This window comes from Tenrec ecaudatus, assembly GCF_050624435.1.
Source record: "Tenrec ecaudatus isolate mTenEca1 chromosome 1 unlocalized genomic scaffold, mTenEca1.hap1 SUPER_1_unloc_13, whole genome shotgun sequence".
Lineage (NCBI taxonomy): Eukaryota > Metazoa > Chordata > Mammalia > Afrosoricida > Tenrecidae > Tenrec > Tenrec ecaudatus.
Genome location: NW_027457553.1, coordinates 4,893,767 through 4,916,338, shown reverse-complemented (window position 1 = coordinate 4,916,338; position 22,572 = coordinate 4,893,767). Strand labels below are relative to the sequence as shown.

Genomic DNA, 22,572 nt, shown 5'->3' with positions numbered 1-22,572 from the left:
TGTGCATGCGTACTTCTGTGTGTATTCTCGTGTGTGCATGTGTGTATGAAGGGGCATGGCTGACTCCGGCTCCCAGCATCAATCAGCCTTCCCCGTCCAACCACGCTCCTTCCTGCCCCCAGTTTGGAGTCCTTCAGCGCTGGTCACACCTTGTGGCAGGAGCACGAAGTGGACTCTCCCAATGCTCCCTGAGCACGGGCCGCAGTTTCGTTGGGGGCACAGGCCCTGCTGGTCTTCTTGCTGACCGCCACTCTTAGAGCTCCCTGCCTCCCCTCACCACACCCTCCTTTCTCGGGATCTGGTGTCTCAGTGCACTGAGCACCTGACAGGTCCTGCAACCGAAATCCTGGGGCTGGGTGGCCCCGGGGCCAGCCCTCTCCACACTGACTGTTGGAGGTGCTACAGGCAGACCCCCTGACAGGCAGCCCACTCGCTCCCTGAGCCGCCGTCCTCATGTGCTCAGGGCTCCCCATCTTTTTGCCTTCCACCCAACATGCGTGTCAAGACCCTTTCCTCCCTCGAGCCCTGCCTGTGGCCCCCGGGCCTCATCAGGAACCTGCTGTGATCAGAGGAAACCATCTTCTAACCACCAAAGGGCCAGAAGGCACGAATGTACAGCGATGATAATAGGTAAAGGTCACGGTAAAGTCACAGAGGACAGGAAAGACAGGGGCGAGAGAATACAATACAGAGTCAGACATGTTTTATTAGGCATTCTCACTTCAGCTCCTCTTGATGGACCACGTGGAACTGGGAGAAGTGGAAACTTTGCTATCTTGGGACGTGTATAGGGAGCCTGTAGACACACCTCTTCAGTAGTGACATGGGTCACAAGGTGGGTGGTATCTATCGTAAGGCCCCTGTACTTGAGCTCACCAAGGTGAGGAAAGCTAATACCTGCATTGGGGGAAGCTACAAAGGAGGCTGGGTGTCACGGTGAGAAGAGAGGGCAAAAGGATCATATCTGCTTCTACACAGAGATACAATCAGCCATGTGCTCACGTTAAGGCAGCCTAGCTGTTAACGGAGAATCCGTGAGAATGATTTTTAAAGTAGGATAATGTACTTGGACTTTACCTCTAACTTACCAAAGTAGAGGCTTTCCTACCGTGGAACACCAGCTTTCCAGATTCTCACTGTTATAAGTTAGGGAATAGAGTCTTCGTCCTATTTCCCTCCGTGTTAACGCCCCACAAATCCCCAAGCCACAGTCTTTGCTCAAAAGGAGGTGGCCCTGTTCTCAGGGAGAAAGTTGCTGGCCCTCCTTCCCGCTGTGCCCTCGACTTCCACAAGGCGGCGCTCGAGCTGTGGGGCCACATGCAGAAGGTGGTCCTGGTGGAGGGTGCTGTCCTTGGCCACTACCTGGCGTCTGTGGAGGTCCTGCAGCGCCAGCACCGCCTCTTGCAGGGAGGGCCCCAGTCCCTCCCCCTCCTCCGCGTGAACCCCTCTTTGTAGGCAATGGATGGATGAGGAGCCCTCGCCCCCAGCTGACCTCAGGCAGGACTGCAGCCTGCCCCTGCCCCCTCTGCGATGGGGGGTGACGAGCCTGGGCTTGACCTAGGCTGGGGTACAGCCAGGATGGCCTGCAGAGTCCTGGGTGGAGAAGCATTCAGCCTGCTCTTTGCCAGCTGCAGAGGGAGCTGGTGGCTGTGGACGAGGTGGTGGTTCAGATGGGGATGGAGGCCATTCAGGTACACCCTGCGGTCCAGGAGGGCCTGGCCGGGCAGCTGGCTGAGGTGCAGGAGGCCTGGGCCACCTGGACATGAAGTCCTGGGAGCAGGGCCAGCAGCTGGAGTGGGCAGCCCATGGCCATGCCTTCCTCAGGCACTGCCAGGAACTGCTGTATGTGCCACCCCACCTGGATGGGGGCTCGCTCTGTTCCATGCAGGTGGGGGCACTCAGCTCTTCCCTGCTTCCTCCCTTTTCTGCCCTCCTGGCCCTAAGACCTGTTCCCATGCCCTGTCCCCCACCCAGCACTCGGGCTCAAGAGAAGCAGGCGCTAGTCTATATCCTCAGAAGGGCCAGCTGGGGCCAAGGAGACACTGGGGCAGGAGCTCTGCCTGAGAGCCCAGGCAGTGCGGCTGGCGGGGTAGCAGCTGTTGGACACCAGCCACGTCATAGCCCCAGAGATGTGCGCGCTGAGGGCTAATGTCAGGGTGGTGCGTGGCCAGAGCCCCCTTTCCTGCTTCTCCCTGCTCCACGGTAACCCAGTCCTGCCCCACCCAGGCCACACCCTGCGCCCCTCCCAACAGCCCTCTGCCCCCCAGGTCACAGCGTCTCCAGGAGCTGAACAGGCAGCTGCAGGAGCTCCGGACGACCTGGGCCCTTCACCAGGAGCACTGCCTGGTGAGCCAGGACCAGGAGGAGCTTCGGGGAATGCTGGGTCAGGCTGAGGTCTGGCCGGCCTCCTGAGAGGACCTCCTGCTAGACCCTGACTGTGGGGTGAGCAGGGATCCACCCCTTAGAGGGCCACATGCCTGGCACCAGGACTTGGAAAGGCAGCTGGCGGCCCAGGAGGAGAAGCTCACCCAGCTCCAGATGTAGGTGAGGGTGTGGAGGGCGGGACTGAGGAGGGGTCGAGGGGCCTCAACCTGCGGTGGAGTCCCCAGAGCATTGATCCGCCCTGAGGGGCACCCCTTCGAGGAAACAGCCGCAGGGTCCTGTCCTCCGTGGGCAGTCTGGCTCTGTGGGGTCCATCACAGCTTCTTCTGCCCAACTGCTCCCTCCCCTCCTCCTCCTGGTTTCCCCCTCTGAGAGCTGCCCCCAGAGCAAGCCCTGTGGGACACAGAGGGTCACTATGGGTGGAAACCAATCAATAATCTCATGGGTGCAGAGCACACTCTGAGGAACACAGGGGAGGTGACACTAGCTACAGAGAATCTGAGTGGAGCGTGGGTTTGTAATCCTTGTGTAGGCTGGGGGCGGGTTGATATCACAGGATCCTGTGGGACTGAAAGTGAGGACCTGAGGGTGGATGGGCAGAGGGAGTGCCCCATCCTCTGAGGCAGGAAGGTGGTCAGCTAGGGTGAGCACGGAGGAAGATGAGCAGGGGCTCTGCAGTCACACAAATGTCACCTAAGAATCTCACTTTAGTATAAAATGTTTGTCTCCATTGCAAAGCCACCTCTAGCAACTAGGATCCCCTCTCTCCCCATCTGGAGCAGACGAGTGAAGAAAATCAAAAACTGAAGCAAAGCAGTCAACAGGACTAACGGACCACCAACACCACAGCCCTCCATCCTTGTCCTGGAGACCAGGAGAGTTAGATGGTGCCCAGCCACCGCCTCAAACTGCTCTGGTTGAGCTCAAACTGGCAACTTGTGCACAGCTTGAAAGCCAATGGAAGTCGACTTCATGAAGAGAGGGCATTACAAGTTTGACAGGGACTACTGGATCCCCGAACCAGGGCCCTTCAAATCCAAAACAGAGCCCAGCTCCGGGAATCACCCCTGCCCAAGCAACAGTCGAGCTGATAAAGTGAACGCATGGCACCTGTGAGGCACTTGCTTCCCAGAGCAAAGGGGAGCATTTGCCCTCAAAATTCAGGAGGGAGGGAGGGGCCAGGGAGGAGGTAAGAAGAGTGCTGTGTTATATTATGAGGGCTGCAAACAAAATGTGTAGAAATTGTTAAACTGCTCTGCATGTTTCCACTTAAAACAAAACCCTCTATATTAAAATTCATATATATGTGCATTATATGTGTGTGTGTATATATATATATATATATATATATATATATATATATATATATATATATATATATATATATATATATATATATATATATATATATATATATATATATATATATAGTCAAACCTAAGGTCAGAAAAAGGCATGCCCCGGGCTGCTGCTCATGGCAAGGTCAGTGGTGTGAAACCCATCAGAAAGACGCGGCTCGGTTGTCTGCTCCCGTAGTGACAGCCTCAGAGAGCCGCAGGGGCCGTCGTGTGCTGTCCTACAGGGCCTCAATGATAGAAATCGAATCGATGGCAATGATTTGAGTGCTTTGAAGGTCAGAAACTGTAGACAGTGATCTATAAACGTCCTTCTCTCCTGTAAGGTGTCTGTAACACAATCAAAGGAAAACAATCGGTCTGCACTCCAGATCTTCAATGGGACCATTTCCAGGGAGCCTGGCCACACACTGCCAGGCTGTGCCTTCTCAGATCCGCTGGCACTGCTAGGAAGGTTGTGGGCCCTGCAGGGGTGGGGGACTCTCCAGCCTGCTCCCCAACAATAGAGGCACTAGGCCAAGACTGGAAGAGCCCCGGCGGGGGGAGAGTGGGGAGGTTGAGGCAATCACTGTGCCCTGCTTCTGACACTCTTCATGTGGCTGCTATGGTCACCCTTGACCTCAGGGAAGGCCAAGGGTCACCAGGGCAGAAAACACTTCCTTTTTATGGTGAGGGCCATATCGGGTCTCAACTCCACTGCTAATTAGATGTGGTCTCTAGCAAGTAACCCAGCCTCTCGGTGCACCCAGTTTCCCCAGTGCTATCTGGAGTCCCCAGAAGGGCCAGGTACAGCGAGGCTGCTTGCAGCTGGGCCAGAACCAGCAGCTGCCCTCATCGTGCCCTGAAGCCAGAAGCCCAGAACTCAAAGGCTGAGCTTTGCTGAAGGTCGTCCGACAGGGCCTCTCAGCTTAAGTAAGCTGTCCCAAGCTCCAGGCTGCACAAGTTGCTCCCTGGAACACGTGGTCCGGGCCCCCAATGTGGGCACACAGAAAGCCAGTTCACCTCTCAGGACAGTGGTGGTGTGACTGGATGTGGACATGCCCGCATCGCCCGCTCGGGGCTCCTGGAGCAGGGTCCCCATCTGCTCTGCACCTCCCGCACCAGACGCCCAATGCCCTGGGACTAAGAGAAGCCTCACCCCCACCCGCCAGGGCAACCCATGGTCCCCAGGCAGCTTCTGGACCATGTCACTCCCTTCCCCAGACTTGACGGCTGTCCCACCCACGGGCTCAGCCCTCTGTACTCATGCCTGTCCATGTGTGCATGTGTGTTTGCGGGCGCACCTGTGATAGATGTTCACGTGTTTTTGGTAGATGCGTGTCCATCGGTGTGGTGTGTGTTCATCCAGGTGTGTTTATGGTATACATGCCTGTGGTATGTCCATCCATGTGTGTGTGTCTGTGTGGTGTGCGTCCATGGGCACACACACACATCTGCAGACCCGTGCGATCTTTCAGCTTCCTGCTGCTGGCTGGTCTGCGGAGAAGAGCAGGCCCTCTCGGAACGCCTTGCCTACTGGAGCAGCACGGGGTTAGGGCAGCCTCTCTTGGCATAGTCCCAGCAAGCTTGCCTGGACTTGGCCTCCTGCAACTGTGCCCTTTGGCCTGCCTTCTCCTCTTCCTTCTCCAAACCAACCTCGGCTCATGGGCAGCCTGCTGCCTCCCCGTCCCTTGCTGTCACAGTCCCCTGCAGCTCTCCCAAGGCACAGGCCCCGTCGCCCTCCAAGGGGAGAAGAGAATCTAGTCAGGGGTCAGAAGGTGGAGGCAGAGAAGGCAGGGCAGGGCAAGGCTCTCTCTCTCTCTCTCACATGTGCAAGCAGGAGCCCCTGTTCCCCCCTACTCCCACCCCCCAGAATGTGCAGCACCCCTGAGCCCACCACCCTCCACCAGTGGAGACATCCTGGGGCACCATCTCCGCTGTAATTGCCCACCTCCACGCACTCTCCCATGGGGTCCAGTTCATGAATGGGATGAATGGCTGGGGTGAAGCCTCATCCTGGACACAGGGGTACTGAGCAGTCACTCCTGCCCTGACTCTCACTCTGTGCCCAACCTGGGAGTCACTCAGCCATGCATTGGGGGGAATGGGGAAGGGGAGTGTCATGGGAATCCACGTGGTTACCAATGCTAGAGGAACGTGGGGTATTGTCAGGGAGGTGGTGGTGGGGCAGGTGTGACCCAGGGACCCAACATTAATTCACTGGGCCTCGCTGCTCCTCCACAGGGGTGGGTGGGGCCAGAAGTGACCCTGGGGCTGTAGGTGAGTGGGTGGGCCCAGAAGTGACCCTGGGGCTGTAGGTGAGGACGTGCTCCATCCAGGTCACCACATGGAACCAGCCACAGACTGCCCATGCAGGCTCGCCACAGTCTAGCCAGGCCAGCACGCAGCACCCTGGGAACGGGCAGCTCCTGGTAAGGGGCAGCCCTTCCGAGGTCACACCTTCCTAGGCTCTTCCTCAAGGTGCTCTGACCCCCACCCGGCAAAGAGGGCAGCTACTGGCTGTGAGGGTGGGGCAGGGGTGCCCGAAGCAGACACCTCCTACGGGGCTTCCTGCTGGGAAAGGGTGGCACAGCACCAAGAGGCTGGCAACTCTTTGCGGGGCCAGGGAGATGTGTCCTTGTCTTGTTTCCTAAACTGGTCTTTGATGGTGGTACCAAAGGTCTCCCCATTCGTAGCAGCAATGACATCCTCAGACCGTTGGTGGGACGAGTCATATAATGTGTGCAGCCCCCGAGTCCCTGCGTACAGCATTCAGAGCAGCAGGGCGGGGGAGCCTGGGACCCTCCCCCCAGTGCCAGCACTCTACACCGGGCCCAGCCACCCCGAACCCCAACCCCACCCCATTTACACCCCGGCTGCCACAGCACCTCTGCACCCCACCTCTCCCGGTGCTTGGAGAAGAGGCCCACTGTGGCCTGCTCCAGGGGCCCAGGGCCCAGGACCAGAGCAGCTGCTGAGCTGTGGCAAGCCCGTAGTCACAGCTTCAGTTCACAGTGCAGATGGCCCTCTGAGGTGCTGGCAGCTCCTGCCCCGTCTGGGGTACCAGGGCATACACCCAAGGCTAGGAAGGGTGCTGCTGGGGCCAACCAGGCCCTCCGAGGCCCCAGAACACTGGGGGATGGCTCTCTGAGGCTGAGGCATGGTGTCACTCGGGGCGGGCTGTCAGTGCTGCCTCCTCTTCCGCACGGCCTCGCGCAGGGCAGCCGGCAGCCGCTCCTGGTTGTTGCAGATGTTGTAGTGGGCCAGGCCCAGAAGCTTGTCCAAGTCCTCTTGGCTATAGGTCACTTTCGAGTAGTGGTAGGGGGAGTCAGACGGAGACAGGTTCACCCGGCCGGCCTCCTGCTCCTCGGGTGTCCTAGGGACCCCTGTGCAGAGAGCACATCGTGGGCATGGAGGGGCAGGGTGCTGGGGTGGAGGGAGGGTCTGCTGGGTCGGGGAGGCTGGGACACCAGGAAGGGGGTGGCGGCAAGCTGGCTCACCAGGGGCTGAGTAGTCCCGGAAGGAGTCGTTGACCAGGGGGAAGTGCAGAATGACTGGGGCCTCAGGCCGGCCGGGATCAGAGAACTTGTGGCACTCCCGAGGCTGGCGCTCCTCATCGAGGCTGGGAGAGATGGGCGGGAACGGGATGCCCTGCTCTTGGCACATGCGGCCCACCAGCTGCAGCTGCCTTGGGTTCCCTTGGTCCTGGACACTGACGTCACATAGGACCAAGCATCAGTCGGAGTGGACAGCCGTGCCGCAGCCCCTCAGAGCTCCACCAAACGGACTGTAGCCATCACTGAGGCCAGCCATGAAGGGCACACACCTCTCACTAAATTAACACAGAAACTAAACGCTGAGTTGTCGACGGCCTGCAACCAGCCGGGGTGCAGGTGCAGCCAACCAGATTCACCATCATATCCTCTCCCCATTGCGGAGAAAGCCCCCTGATGGAGCGTGAATGAAACCCCAGTTCTTTTCACAGGGAGTGCTGGTGGTGAAACAGTTATGTGCTGGGCGAGGTTCTGCAGGTTCAGCACTGGGAAACCACCCGCTGCTCCATGGAGAGAGGGCCGAGCACCACGTTCCTGAACTTGTGCCTCCACGTTGGTAGCCACAGACTCTCCCTTAACAGCCATGCTGCCTTCAAGTGAGCACATGGCTGGTGTGATCTCCCTACAGAGGCAGACATCCTCTGGCTCTCTCTTCCTGCTGTCGCCCAGCCCCCCTCTCAGCTTCCCCCAATGCAGCTGTTAGGCTTCCTCACTTGTGAACTCAGCGTTACTGTCGATCCCACCCACCTTGTGGCGTATGTAACTACTGAATATGCATGTCTTAAGGCTACCTGTAACTACCCCAAGATAATACAGATGCTCTCTCTTCCCCCACTTCCTCGTGGTCCATCAAGAGGAGCTGAGGTGAGCATGCTATCATAAAACGTGCCTGACTCCTTTATTGTACTCTCGCTCCCCTATCTCTCCTAGCCTCTATGACTTTACTAGACCTTTACTATTTTATCGCCATACAATTGTGCCTACTGACCCATTGGTTGTTAGAGGCTGATTTCCTGTGACAAACTGCTCCGTGGGCATTTTTACTCCCGTAAGCAGTTCGATCTCGGAAACACACCAAGGGGGACCCGGTGAGTCAGCATGGACTCCATGGTGGGGATCCTGGTTTGGTTCTTTTGACATGGTGTGGTGGTTAGATATTATGTCCACTTGGACCTGCGTGAAAGTGCAGGGGTGGAGTCCCACCTGTCACTCAGGTGGAAGCCTGGTGATCCCTCCTTGGAAGGAAGGGGAGATGCTATGAGCCTCTTCCTCCTCGCTGGGATTCTGTCTCCAGAGACGGCCCCATGGGGCCACCAGCCTGGAGAGCCGCCGACTGGGCCGTGTTCACGCCAGCCTGGGCATTATCTGCCTGCAGCTACACAGAGGCTGAGGAAGGTTCTGACTAGTATGGTCTTGAATCACACTGGGCTGGGATGCCTTGCTGATCTAAAATGACTTCTTGATCTAAAGCTCTTTCTTTCTACACAAAGGAGTGTTGCTGCTTTTGTTTCTCTGGACAGCTCAGCCCATAGCATGTGGGTCCCTGTCTCGTAGGGTTGGGAGGAAGCCAGCAAGGCACACACTGTGAAGCCGCCCTAGCATCCTCGGGTGCCACTCATCAGCTCCCCCACCTGAAAGGTGGCATTTAAGTTGTAGTCCAGCGACAGGATGAGGTCCACGTCCCGGGTGGGCTGCAGGAGGGGCGGGCAGCTGGTGTTGACAAAGTAGCCCACGTCCAGCAGGCACAGGCGGTGCTCCCCAGGGGTCAGCTGGTTCGGGAGTCCATCCAGTTTGGTGTCTGGAGAAGTGGGCGGGGTGGGAGGGCAGCCTTGAGCACGGGTGCTGAGGACACCACGCTTGCTCCCCTGGTCAGTGGCAGTCACTGGCTGCTCCTGGAAAAAGACTCCACCCTCAGGCCCCACCCACCTGGCCCCAGCCCTGAAGCAACCTCCAGCCCCAGCTGAAGGAGAAAGCAGGAAACTCTACTTCCCACATCCCGTGGGGCCACACATGGAAGGCCTGGAGCCAAGGGGTGAGGTGAGGGGCCCAGGAGGGGCCTGGAGCCAAGGCCCACAGCTCTGGGAAGACATCAGGGGGCTGGACCCCGGTGGGAGAAGCTACCTTTCCAGGAGGAGAAGTGAGGGTGCTGGAAATAGTCTTTGTGGAACTGGAGACCACGCAGAAAGTTGTGGGTGGCCTGGGCAAGCGGACGCCACGTCAGGAGGCCAGAGAACAACTCCCCGATCCTCCCAGCCAGGCTGGGTGGCACTTCCATCTTCAGCACTGGGACCTGCTCCTTGTCTGCACAGCCAGGGAGTGGGGCGTGGGTGCTAGCCCAGTCTGAGGGCAGTGACCCCGGAGAGGGAAAGAGCTGAGACCAGTGCCCCCACCACCACACACACACAGAGCTGGGAGTCACATGCCCACCCCCAGCACCAGCCCCGGAGCCTGGGCACCTACCCAAGCTGGTCAGGGTCTGAGCCCAGCGATCCCAGAACGGACTGGACTCCGAGGACCAGTATAAGCTGTCTTGGAGGCTGGCTGCATATAGGTTGGTCCAGATACCTGGGAGCGCAGACACAAGGGGACGAGAGCCCCCATTCCTGTCACAGCCTGACCCTTCCCTGCTGCCCGCCTCAGTGATGGGGCTCCCCCAGAAACATCCTCCCCTCCCCCATTCTCTCTCCAAGACCCCCTCACCTTCCAGGAAGCAGATGCGGGACTCAGGCATCCTCTTCATCAGCAGCCCCATGAAGAACTCGGAGCCGAAGAGCTCGGAGGGGATGAAGGCACCTTACTTGGAGAAACCGAGCTCGTAGGGGGAGAAATCACACCACTCTGCGGTGGGAAGGGACCGCTGTTGGCCACCACCCTCCTGCCCACCCGAACACACGCAGGGCAGCCACAAAGGACGGGGCGACTCCCCTCCAGTCCAAGTGACTCTGGGGTCATGGGTGTCTGGATTCACTCGGGTCCCGGACCAGAGTGTAAGGAGAAGGGCATGAAAAACTGCCTCCCCACACCATCCCAACCACCCCTTCCCCGACCCCTGGCCGCCCGGGGCCTCAACCAGCTGCCTCGACCTGCCTCCAAATTCAAAGGTGGACAGGCCGTGCCCCTTAGTGTTGAGGGCATAGTACATGGGGAGAGGTTTCTGGCCGTGCCTCAGAGCCTGTCGCTGCTCCGAGAGCTTGTGGACATCAGGCTGTAGGGAGATAACTCCGTGTAAACCCATTGCTGCCTGGTCTCTGGAGATCTCCCCTCGCCCTGCTACCCAGCAGGGCTGCCTCCAGATCCAGGCCCGTCTCCATGGGCCGCCCTTCTGTACCCCATCATGTCGCATGGCCTCATTGATGAGGTCCCAGAGGTTGGTGAAGCAGGCCGGGTGTCCCAGGCGAGCGTGCTCCTCCAGCTCCTGGTAGTACCATTGCAGCTGGCTGGGAGCCAACACGCCCAGCTTGTTCTTGGTCACCTGCATCTTCAGCAGTACGGTGGCGCCCCCCAGGTCCTTCTGCGACCACTCTGGATCCTTGTAGAGGTTTTCTAAGGTCCTAGGCAAAGCCAGAGGTCGGGGGCAGACAGGTTCCTCTAAGAGTCCCCCGAGACCTCACACCCCTTCGGACCTTCTCTCCCAGGGCAGCAGCCCGCAGGTGCCTTCCAGCTCCATGGAGACAGCCGAAGCCCATGGGGCACCTTGGGCATATCGCACCTGCCACCTGCCTCCTCGCAGACCTTCCAATCTAGTCAGGGAGGCCAAGGGGGCACTGGAGAAGCCTTACCACAGGCACCCCTGCCTCTGCCCACTCACCCCCAGATCCCACACTCAGCCTGCTCACCAAGTGGAGCCTGAGGCCCCTGTGATGTAGAAGACGCAGTCCAAGAGGCCCAGCTCCCTGAGGCCGGTCAGCTGCCCATACAGGGAAGTCATTGCCCGGACCCCTCCACCAGTAGCCATGATTGCCACCACTGGGACCTGGAAGGGCAGAGTACAGCTGGGCTCAAGGGAGGCCCTGCGGGGACTTCCAGTTGGTGGAGGGGAGGTCAGGGTGCGCCGGGCAGTAAAAACCACAGGAGGATGACACAGCAAGTCAAGTGGCCACTCAGTCCCCTGCCCCTGGCCCCACCACCAAGTTAGCGTAGGTCAGAGTCTGGTGGGGACCCATGGAGCAGGTCTGAGTCAGAGCAGCTGAGGAGAGTCATGTCAGGATAACCTCCTTCAGCAGGGTGGGTCCTTTCGGGTTTTGAAAACTCCAGGGAGCGTACAGGCCACAGGCCTTATCTCCCCATCCCCAGCCTGGGGAGTACGGCGGTCACTCCTTAAAAGACACAGGCTCACCTCAAAACCCCTAAATCAGCGTCCCTCTCCCCTTGCAAGGAGCTCATTTCCTTAGGAGCCAGCCCAACCAGCAGAGAGGCCTGGCCAGATGTCCACCGAGTTGTCTGAGAGGCCCAGTCTTAAAAGCAGCTCCAGGTCACGGGCCAACGCACAGAGAAGGGTAGCTACCCCTGGTGGGGCCCGTGGTTCTGACACTGCTCAGCCGCATTGGGCCCAAGATAACATCAAGAAAGCTCCGGGAAGTACAAGGGGGGTAGGTGGGCAGACGAGAGGCAAACACAAGTCCGCCTTACAACCAACCCTGGTCGGGCAATGGAAGTGTGGAGGCCCACTCAGATCAACACTCGGCCTGAGACCCCCACACTACTGCCCAGCCCGACAGACCTCGTCCTCCTGCAGGTCTCCCTCCAGCTGCAGGGCCTGCTGCAGGGCCTTGGCCACCACCTGCTTCCTCCTGCTCAGGAAGGCCTGCTCCTCAGCACACAGCTCGAAGCCCAGGCGCACGGCCAGCTCCCCTGGTCTGGGGGTGGGGTGGGGGGATGGACGGACAGTGAGGCAGTGCTCATCCTCGTCAGAAAAGAGAACACTGGGCCCATCTCCCTGCAAGATCCACGTCCATCTCTTCTCTCCCTTCAGCCTGCGTGCTGAAGCTTGGAGAGTGAGGGGGGGATGGTGGGCCCAGAGCCACACAAACACGCCCGGCATGACAGCAAGGCCAGCCGGCAGATGAGGGTGTCCCTGTGGCCAAAGGTGGCCCTGAGTCTCAGCTTCTCCCTCCCCTGCAACGCTGGACCAGGGCTACACTGGGGAGGGGGCACGGGGGCTGAGAAGGAACAAAGGCCTTTAAGTTGGGGCTGCTTATGCTCCCAGACACCGAGGGCCAGCAAAAGTTCTTGAAGGCCCAGCCACGTTGCTTCCACCCAAAAGGTTGCTTCCTTCTGGTCTTTGTGCTCCTCAAACCAGGCGTGTTACTCTCCTCAGCCCCCACCTCTCTCCCACCCAGTGAGGCCACACGCAGACTACAAGGCTGAGGAAGGACCCTCTCTGCTCTGAGCACCTTCCCAAGACTGGGAGCTCCCTGCTGCAGCCACCCGCTTGCTTCCGGTCCTCCAGGCCACCCAGCTGCACTTAGCGCCCTCCCTCCCCCGGCTGCTCTCCCCCAGCCCAGCCTCTCACCTGTCTTCTTTTCTCAGCTCCACCTTCATCAGAGGCTCCTGCAAACCAGCAAAACACCACTCAGAAAGGCTGGCACCTCCACCCCAACTTCGGCCCTGGGATGCCCCAGTCATCTCCACAGTGATGCACCCCCACAGCCCAGCCCAGGGGCTTGGCCCAAAAGAAAAGGGAGAGAAGGAGTCACCCCCTGCCACCACCCCCGCACTGGCCTGAGGCCCTGTCCCACCCCCACATCAAGGTCTCTTCCTCTGAGTGAAGAGTACCTGGGACATAGGGAAGACCAGCCTCACGAGCTGGTCTGATGGCAGGGCCCTGAGTGGCACCTTCAGTTGCTCCTGGTGGGCGTTCTGCAAGGGGACTAAAACTGTACACTTACCCGAGTCTCAGAGCAGGGGTACCACCCGGCCCTGTGGGCCTGAATTCCAGGGGGTCAGTGGGGGGGGGCACCCTACCTGCAGGTGGATACTCAGCTCCTGCTCCCAGCAGGTGGGGAAGTGGAAACGGAAGGAGTCACTGCCTACGGTGGCCTCCTGAGATCCCTCGTAGGATCCGGGGACCACAAGCTGATCTTTTCCCTTTGACTCTGGAGAAAGGAACCGAGGTAGGGGTGGGAGGGGGTTCCCTGCCCGTGAGGTGTCTCCCGCCCCTGTGGCTGGCAGAGGCTGGGAGGAGTTACCCCCAGCCCAGCCCCCTCAGAGCAGGGTCATGGGAAAAGACCAGGTCTTGGTAAGCCCGGGCAGTTTCACCCCCAGCCCCTAGCCTTCGGAGGCTAAAGGTGGCTGGCAGCTTCTTCCAGGATGGGCAGCTGAGGAAGGGGGAAGACATAGGCTGAGGGCCAGGGCTGTCCTGGTGACCTGGGAGACTCACCCTTCTGGTCCCCGGCCTCCTTCAGCCGCACATGCAAGCGGGAAAGCTCACGGGCCTGTGTTGGGAAGAGAAGATTCATATGCCGCCCCTCCCACGCAAGGATACCTCACCACTACCCTTTCCCCTGCAGCCCGCGGTTCCTGCTCCTCAGTCCCATGTCCTCTGGAAATCATAGCCCCTCCCACTTTGCTCTTTCCTGGTCCAGACAGACTTGCAGCCAGGAGGGCAGGTGAGCAGATGGCCTGAGGGAGGGTGTGTCACTCACCACTACAATCCCAAAGCACTACTATGATCCCAAATCACTACTGTGATCCCAAATCACTACTATGATCCCAAATCACTACTATGATCATAAAGCACTACTATGATCCCAAAGCACTACTATGATCACAAAGCACTACTATGATCACAAAGCACTACAATGATCACAAAGCACTACTATGATCCCAAAGCACTACTATGATCATAAAGCACTACTATGATCACAAATCACTACTATGATCCCAAAGCACTACTATGATCACAAAGCACTACTATGATCCCAAATCACTACTATGATCACAAAGCACTACTATGATCACAAAGCACTACTATGACCCCAAAGCACTACTGTGATCCCAAAACACTACTATGATCCCAAATCACTACTATGATCACACAGCACTACTATGATCCCGAATCACTACTATGATCCCGAATTAGTACCATGATCCTAAGTCACCATTACCATCCCAAGTCACCACTATGATCCCGAATCACTACTATGATCCTGAATCAATCACTACAATGATCTGACTCACCACTAGGACACCGTTGCTGGTGAGCTGCTCTGCACAGTCTGTCCTGGGAAAAGCCATGAGCGGGGGTCAGGTTCTTGCCCCCAAGGAAGCCTAGGCAGTCCTTCCAACCACAGAGGGTCCCCGGGGAAGGACACCAGCCCTGAGCGCACGAGGCTCTCTCCTTCCAGAAGGGACAGATTTGACCCAGAGCCCCTCTCCCTACCTCGCAACCCCCAACTCCCCTGACCCCCGCAACCCCCAACTCACACACTCCGCAGGCGGAATTCAACGTCAAACCGCTCCCCACCCTGAAAAAGCAAGTTACAAAGGTAAGACGTGTGCATGTATGTGGGCATGCATGTGAGTGGTTGTGTGCACGTGTGAGTGTGTGTGCATGTGTATCCACATGGCTGTGCATGTGTGAGTGTGACAGTGGTTGAGTGCGTGTGCTTGCTTGTGAGTGTACCTGTGTATGTGTGTGAGGCTGTGTGTGGGTGTGAATGTGAGTGTGAGTGTGTGTGTCAGTGTGGGTATGTGCAGATTCCAACCCAGATGCCAGCCAGGGGTGCCAATGCGGGGAGGGCTGCTGTCCATAATGTGGCCCCGAGGAGGGGGCCGCTCCTCGGGAAGCAGGTCCTGGTTGACAAGGGCCTCGGGCACCAGGGAAACCTGACCTCATGGTCTGTAAACAAGTTCTTTGAAGAGGGCATTTAAGCAGCATCCCGTTGGTGGTACCGAGGGTGGCCGCCCATGTGGAGTCTTGCCTGCAGGCTCAGCAAGAAGCTCTGGCGCCGGAACTCCCCAGGCAGCAGAGTGCCCACGTCAAACAGCACTGACAGCATGGGGACGTCGCTGGTCAGCAGGTCCTGGTCAAAGACTTTCAGCTCCACCATGTTCTGGAAGGGGAGCAGCGGGACAGGGCCATGGGGTGGGGGGTGGTGTGGGGGTGGCGCTGGGGGTACGCAGGACTGGGCTGAGGCAGGCCCACCTTGATCTGGCTGTGCACCCAGAAGTAGAAGCTCTGTTTCCAGACAGGGTTTCTGCAGTTGTTGACCGTGCGCGTCTGGAGCCGGTGGTTGCAGGCCGTGGGCAGCCACAGGGTCACATAGAATTCACGGTGGGTCACTTGGAGGAGAAGAAATGAGGGCCAATTCTCTCCCAAGCCACGCAGAGTTCACCACCAGAGGGATCCCTGGGGACGCACCAAGCCCCACCCTCCATCACCAGCCCTTGCCCATCACTCTTTGCAGCCCCTCCTCCCAGGACCTCGCAGGCCCAGCCCTCCTGCCACCTCCCACCGTCCCTGCCCTGCTCCAATTGCAACCTCAGTTCCCTTCTCCTCTCTTGGTCAACTCACCCACGTCCCTGGCAGGCAGGCTGTGGGCCTGCAGCACACGAATGGTGAGCAGGCAGGTCCCGGGCAACTTGGCCTGCAGAGCAGCGGGGAGAGGACAAGCTTGCTGTGGGATGACATGACCAAAGGCCGCAGGCGATGGAAGGGAGGTTGGGGCACCTGTGAGGGCTCACCCTGCACCAACAGGGCCAAGGCCACCCAGAACCCCGAGTCTAGAAGAGACAGGGCACGTCCATAGGAACTTACACAATGCCCATGACAGGTCTGTCCCAAGGGCTATCCATACATTAACTCAGCTGACTACTACGCTGCCTCACGAGGAGGCGGAGGCATGGAGAGGTGACCCAGCAACTGGCCGGAGACCCAGAGGCAGGATCGCTGTGCTCTCCGCTTCCCTCTCCTGGAACCAGCAGGCTCCCATCTTGCCAGCTGTCTGCCCCAGCCCATGCCCTCGCTTACAAAGCTCTGGGTAGGCATACAGAAAGGCATGGAGGGAGCGGCCTGCTAGGACTAAGCTCCTGCTTGCTCACTCGCTCCTCCCTGTGCATCCCACCCCTGGTCAGGGGGCAGTTCTGGAAGCCACCTCTGTGCTGGGGCAGGTGGGAGGTTACCAGGTCAGGCAGCCCATGGGAGCCAAGCCCTGCGCCCTCCAGGTTCTCCGAGGGCAGAGGAACAAAGGACCCCAGGACTCCATCCCAAACTACCCCGGGCTCTGGGCTGAAGCCCTGCCAGGTGCGCTGGGGCCAGGGAGCGTGTGTCAGCACACCCTTTCACTGGCCTCCCAGCTGTCGTTGGAAGTCCCAGCTGCATGCACCCAGGGGTTCCTGGCAGAGGAAGAACCCGGGAAAGTCACCCATCTCATCAGTCTCAGGCCCCGACAGCCCAGGCAACTGACTCAGAGGGAGCAGGGGAGCAGCCAGGAGCCTCTCCCTGCCTAGAAGCTCTGTGGATCCGCAGCCCAGCCATGCCCCTACCTAAAGCTGGCAAACACGCCCCCTACACCTGAAGACCACCGTGGCTACAGCCCTCCAGAGAAAGCATTAGCCAGGACTCAGGTGGGGAGCAAGGGTCAGAGTGGGCTCCAGTGCCACGCCAGTCTTACCAGAGCCATGAGGCTGGGGGTCCCAGGCGGGGCGAGCAAAGGCAGCAGTAGCCACTGGGCCGAGGACTGTGGGGTTTTAAGCCAAAATCCAAGTATGTCCCAACTGGCCTCCCTAGCCCCTCCCACCTGCATCTTCCGCTCCGCCCAAGCCCCACACCCTGTCCAAGAAATGTGGCACCTCAGCCTATACTGGGGCTACTGACACCCTCCCATGGGCTCAAGGTCCCCCACCCCTGCTGGGTTCCTGGAAAACCCACTGCCCCCAGCAGACACCACCTGGGCCTGCCCAGCTGGGTCCTGCTTCCAGGACAGCTCACCAACCACCCGTGTGAGCAGGACAGGAAGGTATGGCTTGGAGGGGCCACAGGTCTGGGCAGCCGCCAGAGGTAGGGCAAGGGCAGAGTCCCCACCAACAAGGCTTGTAGCAACATCCAGGTACCAGAAGGACAGGAATGCCCAGTCTCCACTGAAGCAGACCCGGAGGAGGGGTGTATCCGGAGCCTATCATCACAGCAGGGGAGTGGCTGTTACTAAAAACAGCTCTTCAAAGCCAGGGCCTGGGCCACCTGGGTCCCCAGAGATGGCCAGGACTGGAGCTCCAGGTGGGCACCCAGGGGAAGGGGGCTCATCTCCCCTTTTGTGGGGGCAGCATGAGAAAGCCAGTTCCTTCTGCAGAGGAGCAGCCCAGGGGTGGGGGTGGGGCAGTTTATGTCCCCTGGTCCCTGTGCTGGTTAGGAGACACAGGCTCGTCCCCAGGCCACCAACCCCATCGCGAAGCAAACCAGAGTCCCAGTCAATGAGCCCTGGCAGAGAGTTAAAACAGGGTTGGCCTGCCGGCCAGACCGGAGTACAAGCTGTGGTCCCTGGACAGACAGGGAGCTAGCTCCTCTCTCTGACATTTCCATCTGAACCCTCCCCGCCCTCCTGGAGACACAGAAATCCACAAGGGGCAGGTACCACATGGAGCCTCCCCGGCTTTATTGAGCATGTCTTTCGAGCGAGCGAGCGGGCCCTTACAGAAACCCTCTCCAGGCCCCAGGGCAGCCAGAAAGGTAGGGACCATCATTATGTCCACTTCACAGCTTTACAGAGGAGGGAGGACGCCGCAGCTGGCCTCCACCCACGGGGCTGCTTCACCTGCGTGGCAGCTTTCTGGGAACCCTGACCTAGACACCTGCCTGGCACTTCCTGGTCCTCCTCCTATCACCCACGATAGTCTCCAGGATCGGTCCCAACCCAAACGGGGTTCTGGGTCAGACAGATTGCAGGGTGTCTCTGTGGGGGCCTATCTGGGGAGGAGCCAGAGTGCCCCCTGAGCTGTGGGGGGGCACGTTCCCTGGGGGCTCCACTAGTCCAGGCCTGAGGCCTTGGTGAGGGTGTCGAGCAGTTGGAAGTAACTGTACTTGAGGTCATACTCCATGTCGTACCAGAAGTTCACTGTGGGGAGAGCAAGCACAGGAGTGGGTGGCCCAGCTCTGACCCAGAGCCTCCCCAGCCCACCCGCTGGCCGAGGCCAGCAGCTCCTCACCAGCAATGCAGCCCTGGGACTGCTGCACGTGGTGGAACCACAAGGCCGGCAGGTAGAGCATCTCGCCGGCCTGCATGGTGCAGCGGAGGGCCTGGGCCCCACGGTACTGTGGGTACCGGGACAGATCTGGTGTCAAGGGATCCAGTGGAAGCCAGGGCACCTGGGGACGGAGCAGGACCGGGGAACTCGGCCTTTGGCCTTGCCAACGGTAAGGGCCAAAGGTCCCCCTCCATCCGCCCTGGGAAGCCAGCCCCAGAAGGTGGGACCTTACGGAGGAAGGGGCCACCTTCCCAGGACTTTTGGGGCCCACTTGCTCCTCGGAGATGGATGAGCTTGCCCCTCCCTGAGGCCCAGGGCCAAGATGGACACCTTCTCCATGGCCTCTTCATCCACCACCTCAAAGGTGCCCGCCTCAGTGAGTCGGTAGGTTGCTGGGGTGTACAGCTCTGATGCCAGAGAAAAAGGGGGAGCTCTGCAAAGAGTGCTCCCAGCCCCTCACACCTCCTCCCAGCCTCTCCTGTTGGCTGCCTGGCCCCAGGGACACAGGCAGGGAAGCCTCGCTACCCTTCCTCTGGTTTGGGGCCCATGCGTAAGGCAGGTCCCAGCCCTACCATAGGGGATGAAGGGTCGATCGCTGGGTGGGTGAAACAGGAAATGTTTCTCTCCAGAGAGGACACAGTAGAGGTTTTCGTAGTGGTCCTTGTGCACTGCCAACACAAAGAAGGTCCTGGGCAGATTTGGCGGAGCAGGGCACATGAGAGGCAGAACCTGCCCACCCAGAGCCTTGCGCCTCAAGACAGCCAGGGGTGTAAAAACGAGAAAGTCCTGCGAATAAAGATTTCAACCTTCCATCCAAAGTGTCCCCTGATGTCTCCTTTACGCCCAGTACTAGTTCAACTTAGCCAGTAAAGGATCTCCATCCCTCTGCCATGAGCATGGTGCTCTTTTAAACTCCATCCGGGCTCAGACTGAAAACAGCCTCTTCAAAGAACAGCCAGGATCCTGGAGGACAATGAATTTATAAGGGGGAGGGGGAATCCCATTATTTTCTACACAGTTTCTGAAGCCCCCTCATTTCCCTCAGGGAGAAGAACTCGGGAAGGGAGGGTGAGAACGTTTGAACCAACTAGAGGGACTGAATCAATGTCACTGAGCTGTCAGCGTAGAAGCTTGGTGTGTGCTTTTGCTCTGTGTATTCTCAACGACATAGTCAAACCAGACTCCAGGAGATGCCCAGGGGGTGTCTGGGGTGGAGGGCATTCCAGATCCCAGCCACCAGGGACTTGGCACTCACCACACGCCCCATGCGGGTCATCTCTCCAAAGAGGTAAATATCCACGCATAGGGTTCTCCCAAGTTCACCTCCGGGGCCAACGTGCCCTCTGAGAGATGTCTAGTGCGCCCCAACACCAAAGTAATCCCACCCACCACGCTGCAACGCCGCTCCTCCTCTGTTCGCAGAATTGTAGACCGACCCTCCAGGCCAGCCTCCCACCCTTGGCCCCATCCTGGCTCCTCCCTGTCCCTGCATCCCAGAGACACCTACAGGACATCACTGCGGCCGCCTCCCCCAGCCAGAAGTTCACCGCCTCTGGCATCTTCCCTGCAGGACAGAGGAGGAGAGTTAGGAGCGGTTGTCCCCTGCAGGTTGGGTCTGGGATAACACCCAACAGGATATGGGCAGGGGTGCTGCGTGCGAGCGAGGGCCATCCCAGGGAAAAGTGGCGAAGAGGCCATGGTTTGGAGGGCTTGGGGAGTGGGCCCAGCCCCCCACAGGCAAAAGTTAGAGCACTAATCCTTTGCAGTCGGTCAACAGTCAAGGCTTCCAGGGCGGCAGGGCCTGACCCTGGCCATGGGGTGGTGGGTGTGGGCCAAGACAATCAATGTCACCGAGCTGTCAGTGTAGAAGCTTGGTGTGTGCTTCTGCTGTGTATTCTCAACGACTGTCCTCTGCCCCAGTCGCCCCCTCTCACCCAGAGCCTCGGAGGCCCAGGGCACGTGGGGCTCCAAGTCGGGCAGCAGCTGGGGCAGCTCGGTAAGCAGGTTAGAGCACTGCTTCTGCACGTAGAGCACGCCAGGGTGCCGGGCCCTGCCCTCCAGGACGTCCAACACACCTCACAGGGGCAGCAGGCGCTCGGCTGGCATCACGAAGTGGTCTCCGCGCACGGAATCAGCATAGCCATCTGTGGTCACCACTACGCTCATCTCCGTGGCACCCACCGTGGCCCTAGGGGAAGGGACTCTAAGAGCATGCCCACATGCCACAAGACAGCTCGCCCATCACCCTAGCCCAGCCCAGGGCTGCACCCACCTCAGATAGGGGAGCGACCACTTCTGCAGGGCATTGTGCATGATGCAGGGCCTGCTGGGGAAGACCCAGTCCCGGTAGATGTGCAGTGGCATCGGGGCCTCATCCAGGTAGGGCACGGTTGGAGGCACGCCAAGCTCTTAAGTGGGGTGGGAGGTAGATGTTGACATAAACAGCACCCAGCCACTTACGGATGAGATGCCCTCTCTGGGCAGGCCACAGGGTATCACTGGGCAGTGCTCACTGGGGAGGGACCAAGAGACTCTGGACCACCAGAAATAGAAGGGGATTTTCAAGGAGGAGGCTGCCGCACGCCTACTCCAGGAGGGGCCACACAGCCCAAGAGCACGTGAGCAACATACTCTGGTGTCAACTTGTGGAGGGGTGGAGTCTAAGCTGTCATTCAGGTTGCAGCTTGATGACCTCATTTGGAGGTGCCCACGGAAATCAATAGCTCCCTTCCTGTGAGACATTCCTGCTGACAAGACACACAGAGCTACACTAGAGCCCTGGAGCCGCAGGGCTCACTTGGAGACCCCTGCTAGCGCTGGGATGCCTCCACCACCACTGGGTCCACAAGGCTTTCCACCCACTGGCCTGTGATCTTCCTGCATCAGCATCATTGCTTGTGTTTCATGAGTAGGAAGAGGGATTTATAGACTGGTATCGGACATATGGGCTAATATCAGACTTAAGGACTTGATCTGGACTGGGCTGGAATGTTTTCATAATGTACAATTTTTCTTTGATATAAAGTTCTCTTTTAAAACACATATAAGTGTCTATGAATTTGTTTCTCTGGTCAACTGGGGCTAACACAGCGGGACTCCTGCTTGGCCCAAACCCCAGTCCTCCCTGGGGCCAGACCCTTGGTTAGCTTCCCTAGCTGCGGTGGTGGACCTCTAGCGAAGTATAGAAAAGCAGCCTCAGGCACCACGCAGGGAGCTCCCCGTGGCTGGGGGCAGCAAGATGAAGGAAGAATGCCTTCCAACTGTGAATATTCACTGAATATTTTGGAATGTGCTCAGCCCTTGGCTTGGCCAGTGTGAATGGGTCCTTTCAAGATGCTGACAGCCTCATCGGGGAGACATGCCTATAACCTGAACGCCCTGGGTCTTCCATGATGGTACCGTGCTGTGTGCTGCCTGGGTGGCTTTCTCTTGCTGCCCTTCATAAAAATCACTGACTCCCTGTTGTGCTCCTGGCTGGCTCCTCGTCTCACCGAGTCTACCTACAAACACTCCCAACCTCCCTCGCCCTCACCTTCTCCTTCTCCCATGCCACCTCCTTTGGGGCCCCTCCACTCACAAGTCACCCCAAGAGCCTTCCTTCCCCCAGCTGGCTATCCTTCTTCTTTAGGAACTTGTGAACCACACCACCCACCGCCCACCCCCTCCCGGCCCCAGCCCACAACCATTTCTAGTAAACAAACAACAGTTGCCCTCGAGTCGATTCTGGTTCCTGGTGACCCGTAATGTCAGAGTGGACCTTTGCTCCACAGTTTGTGGCCCTGACTTTTCTGAAAAGGATTACATTTCGTTGGGGGTCCTTTAGGAGTAGGCAATGTGCACCGACCTTCCCATTAGTAAGACAAATGCTTAACCATGGACACCACCCCGGGGCTCTGAAAAACTCCTCGTTCCCTTCCTGCGTGCATGTCCACTTGACCACCTGCACCGTCAAGCACACTATCTACGGGCCCTGGTGGTGGTCGGTGCTTAAGCACGTGGCTGCTAACCAGGAGGGGGTTGATCTCAGTCCACCAGGTGCCCCTCGGGGGAGAGACATGGTGGCCAATCTTTTTCCTCAGACACAATACGGGGCAGTCCTACGACTCCAGTGACAGGTTTGC

At 58.7% G+C, this 22,572-nt stretch overlaps 1 protein-coding gene across 1 annotated transcript; it reads right to left on the bottom strand.

The window, feature by feature from the left end:
* Positions 1-6,899: 6,899 nt before the first annotated feature.
* On the bottom strand, positions 6,900-20,815 carry LOC142435747 (cytosolic phospholipase A2 beta-like). Its single transcript, XM_075539907.1, has 21 exons — positions 20,724-20,815; positions 20,532-20,639; positions 20,386-20,501; positions 19,959-20,015; positions 19,024-19,119; positions 18,782-18,858; positions 18,413-18,572; positions 15,956-15,994; positions 15,417-15,553; positions 15,193-15,324; positions 13,650-13,704; positions 13,235-13,365; positions 11,107-11,243; positions 10,599-10,821; positions 10,358-10,475; positions 9,971-10,063; positions 9,731-9,835; positions 9,392-9,571; positions 8,902-9,068; positions 7,217-7,421; positions 6,900-7,102 (listed from the first exon to the last, which is right to left on the bottom strand). Exons 1-21 carry the CDS (start codon positions 20,813-20,815, stop codon positions 6,900-6,902), a joined length of 2,631 nt encoding a protein of 876 aa, XP_075396022.1.
* Positions 20,816-22,572: the final 1,757 nt, after the last annotated feature.

Bases quoted from the DNA above. Each gene is read 5' to 3' on its own strand.
- LOC142435747 (XM_075539907.1), bottom strand. From the start codon at position 20,815: ATGCCACTGCACATCTACCGGGACTGGGTCTTCCCCAGCAGGCCCTGC. The intron at 15,995-18,412 runs GTGAGGAGCTGC...TGTCTCTTCTAG, and splicing joins GTCCCAGGGCTGCATTGCTG to ACTCGGGGTTCTGGGTGGCC. The intron at 13,366-13,649 runs GTGAGTCTCCCA...TCCTTTCTCCAG, and splicing joins GGAGGCCGGGGACCAGAAGG to AGTCAAAGGGAAAAGATCAG.